The sequence below is a fragment of the Acanthisitta chloris genome, unplaced genomic scaffold (genome assembly GCF_000695815.1).
Source record: "Acanthisitta chloris isolate BGI_N310 unplaced genomic scaffold, ASM69581v1 scaffold16478, whole genome shotgun sequence".
NCBI classification, from domain to species: Eukaryota; Metazoa; Chordata; class Aves; order Passeriformes; family Acanthisittidae; genus Acanthisitta; species Acanthisitta chloris.
In genome coordinates this window covers 21,429-25,252 of record NW_008688869.1, presented here as the reverse complement: position 1 = coordinate 25,252, position 3,824 = coordinate 21,429, and the positions used below count along the sequence as shown (strand labels likewise).

Here is a 3,824-nt window from a genome sequence, read left to right as displayed (position 1 = left end):
GCAATTCTCGAGATAATAAATACTTGAAACAATTCCCAGATTTCCACAAACTTGGAAGAAACTAAAGAAATTAATGCAAAGTGACTTTAGAAGCCCAAAAAAGACACATGCACAAAACCTAGGAGAAGGAAAAGGGTTGCAATTCCCATATTTCACCCTGAAAATCCTCTCTATTATCCCTAGCTTTTCTGCACAGGGATTAGTTGGAGGATTTAAGCAAAAAAAGCTTTCCCCAAGTCCTTTTTTCCCCAAAAAAAAAGACCTAGTTTGTCCAGTTTTGTCTCCAAATCATCTTCTCCCCATGCTGTGATCCCAGAGATCTGGGAATACACTCATGGATTCAGCTGCAGCAGCAAAATAAAGGAGAAAATTCTCTCTAGTTTTTTTCTGAGCAAACTTCTATTGGAATTTCTCCTACTCCAAGTGCTGCTGTTGGCACCAAACAAAGCTGTGCCCTGCTGATTCCCTGGCAGATGTGTGCTTGGAACCCTTGGAAAAGCAACAGGAGCTCAGCTGAGGTGGGAAGGGGCATAGTCTGGTCTTCGGGTCTGGATGATTTTGGGTTTGGGCTTCTTGGGCTCCTCCTGCACATCGTTCTCCTGGTCGCTCTCGCAGACGTGGACCACAACACTGGGGGTGGTGGCAGTGGCAGCATGGAGCTCATACTTCTCTCCTGCAGGGAAAGGATTGGCACGAGCGGTGAAACAGGAGCAATTTTGGGGATTTTGGGAGGGGTTTCAGGTGTGGAAACGTGGAAGCAGGAAAATGAGAGAGGCGTGAGGGCTCCAGGGGCAGCGACAGACACATGGACCTGTCCCAAGGGAATCTGTCTGGGGAGGAGGAGGAGGAGGAGAAGGAAAGGGAGGAGAAGGAAGGGAAAGGAAGGAGAAGGAAAGGGAGAAGAATGAAAGGAAGGGGAAGGAAAGGAAGGAGAAGGAAAGGAAGAAGGAAAGGAAGGAGAAGGGAGAAGGAGAATGGAAATGAAAAAGGAGGAGAAGGAGAAGGAGGGAGAAGGAGGAAGGAGGCAAATCCATTAAGTGACTTAAATTTGATGTTCAGTCAGGGAAAGCACCAAACTATTTCCTTTCACCTCTTCCCTCATCGTCTCTCCAGTATTTTCCCCTTGTCTCTCTCCCCTCATTCCCTCTGAGACTCCATAGAGAGCACAGGAGTGCCTCACACACGAGGTGCTCACCCCTGGGACTCAGCCAAGGCTCTGGAATGCTCTCTGCTCCACTTCCTCAGCTGCCTGAAGAACGGGAAGGGGCCCAAAGACCAATGCCCTGGAGGAAAAGGCTCTGTCATGCCTAGGAACACACACTGTGCTGGAGCAATCCCTGCTCAACCCTTGGGGCCAAGTCATCAACATCCCAGTGCAGAGGAAGAGCTTTCTAGGGCTCAACATTCCCAACCTGCATGGAAATTCTCAGGGGAAAAGGGATCACAGAACTTTCAGAGAGGGAAAAGGACCAACTTTTCCTGCTTGGGAAGCCCTGAAGTATTTATTTGAAGACCTAAAACCTGAGAAGAAAACTTGGAGCAAAGAATAAGCTCTGAATTGGCCTAAAAACCAGGAGGAGTTGTGCTGTTTAGTTATTCCTTCCATGTATTCAGTCAAAACCAAGTTCTGCTTCCAAACAGGACTGCAGGAACATGCAATCTTGGATGAAAATTGATCCATCAAGAGGATTCCTGAGGGATAAAGACCTTACAGGCAGGAGCTGAAAGTTCTGCCCTACCCTTTTCTCCACCTCTTCCTCCTGCCAGGACAAGCTGTTCCCTAAGCAGGTGGATCAAAATCCCACAGGATAAAAATCCCACAGCTTTTCTTTTGCTTAAGGATGGTTTACTCCAGCCAAATCCTGTTCCCACACCTCCTTACCTGGTCCTAACTTGGAAATAGCATATAAAAGGTCATAGTTAATAACTGGAGTAGCATCTTCCACTTGCTTCCAATCCACAGGTGGAGAGGCAGGAGGGGAGATCAAAAACTGTTTATCTGGGTTTGGTGGTGCCAAGTGGGAACTTCCAATGTGCAAAGTCTGGAAAAACAAAGGCAGAGAAGCCAAATTTTGATCATTATTATCCATGAATCCATGGCTGAGGAGGTGTTTCCAGGCTGAGAGGGATGTGATGCTCTCCTAGGCACTCAGGGTGGCAGCATGTCCCTGCCTGATGGGAATGACTCAAGATGCTCCAACACTTCCATGAATTCCATGGAACATGCAATCAAGTGTTTCTTCCTTTAAAACAGAACCTCTCTCCTTCAAATCCTGGAGGAGCAAGAAGTTGGATTGGGCTTTAAGGCCCTAACGGCAAATGGGGGTTAAAGCTCATGGCCACAAGTGAGAGGGATGAGAATTCCAGGGGGTATAGAAATGAACTGATTCCTTCAGGAATGTCCCTAGGGATAGTCAAAACATACAGGGATTCATATCCCCATTTAATTTACAGAAGAACACACAGTGCAGATCCCAGAATGCATCCAGATTCCCCAAACCTGAGTTTCCTTAGCAGCACAGCCCAGGCAGCTCCTGAGTTTTTAGCAGCTCCTGAGTTGCTCTGATGGAGATCCCCAAGAACAGGAGCCACAGGAAAAGCCTGGAATGTGCAGCTCCACCCCTTGGATGCCCCCAGAGATCCCTCACACACCTGTGTGTGCTCTCGGCAGGGAAAGTCTCTCCCATCCCTTTCTGTTCCTCGGCTGTGCTGATTCCCATCACCCATTCCCTTTCTCCAAGTTATCCAAACAATCCAGAGGGAGGCATAAATGCCAACCAACAGCTCCCAAATCCATGGAGCTGTGGAACAAATTGGGATCCTCTAATCAACCTAAAACCATCTCACAGTGCTGATTAGCATTACCACGAGGCTTATGAGGGCTAAGTTCTGCTCTAAGGAGAATCACATGAGGATTTACCTGAGCAAAGTAGAGTTTGATTTCCTTCCCAAGGAATTCTGTCTTGTGCAGTTGGATTCTGGCATCTGCTGCAGACAGAGGGTTGCTGAAGTTGATTCTTACTCTCTTGAAGCTCTTGAAGTACTGAAAGGTGATGTCTCTATCATAGGACCTGAACAGGGACTCAAACTTGGCCTGGAAGGAAGGAGCAGAGGAAAAAATGAATATACAACCTCAATTTTCCATAAAGAAATAAAGAAATAAACTAAATAATTAGAATTTACTACTAAGAGCAAAGTGCCACTTTGGAATCTTGATGGATTGGAACAGCTCAGCTTTAGTTTTCTTCCTCGTTCTTCCTCTAGTGAGTTTTTCTCCCATGTTTTCCTTATGAAAAAGAGATGACCCATAAGTGTTGGACAATTTAGCAATAATAGTGGTAAAATATGGAAAAGAAATCCTTTCCCTCAATGTGGAATTTTGAAGGGAATCACCATAACAGTTTGAAGGGAGAAAAATAGCCAAGCTGTGATTTTCCTCAGTGACTCTGCAGCATAAATCCAGGAATTTCATCTGGTTTCCTTTCAGTTAGGAAAATGAACATGTTATCCCTTCTGGAGCTGCCCAAGTGTTTCCCCTCACCCTGAGAACAGCCACCGGTCCTCACTGCAGGGATTGGCAATCGACTCAGCATTCCAGTTTCAGGTGTTTCCAGGGATTTTCTCTCCCTAAAACTCCAAAGAAGATGACTCCAAAGCCCAAAGAAACAAGCACAGAAAATCACATCAAATCTCATCAGCTTTTCCTCATATAGTTTGATTTAGGAGGGGCAAAAAAAAAGCTGCAAAGATGCTATAAAAAGGCAGAAATTTGGCCAAAAAAAATCAGTTTTCTTCCTGAAAAGCTTCACTTGATGCACAAACTA

At 45.8% G+C, this 3,824-nt stretch overlaps 1 protein-coding gene across 1 annotated transcript in view; it reads right to left on the bottom strand.

Annotated features, from left to right (window-relative positions):
• Positions 1 to 509: 509 nt before the first annotated feature.
• The window catches only part of RCAN1 (regulator of calcineurin 1), a 4,405-nt gene continuing 1,090 nt past the window's right edge, over positions 510 to 3,824 (bottom strand). Inside the window, exons 2-4 of the mRNA XM_009081209.1 lie at positions 2,921 to 3,094; positions 1,883 to 2,042; positions 510 to 673 (exon numbers count right to left, since the gene is read on the bottom strand). Coding sequence (XP_009079457.1) covers positions 510 to 673; positions 1,883 to 2,042; positions 2,921 to 3,094 — 498 coding nt within the window. The remainder of the gene's footprint in view (positions 674 to 1,882; positions 2,043 to 2,920; positions 3,095 to 3,824) is intronic.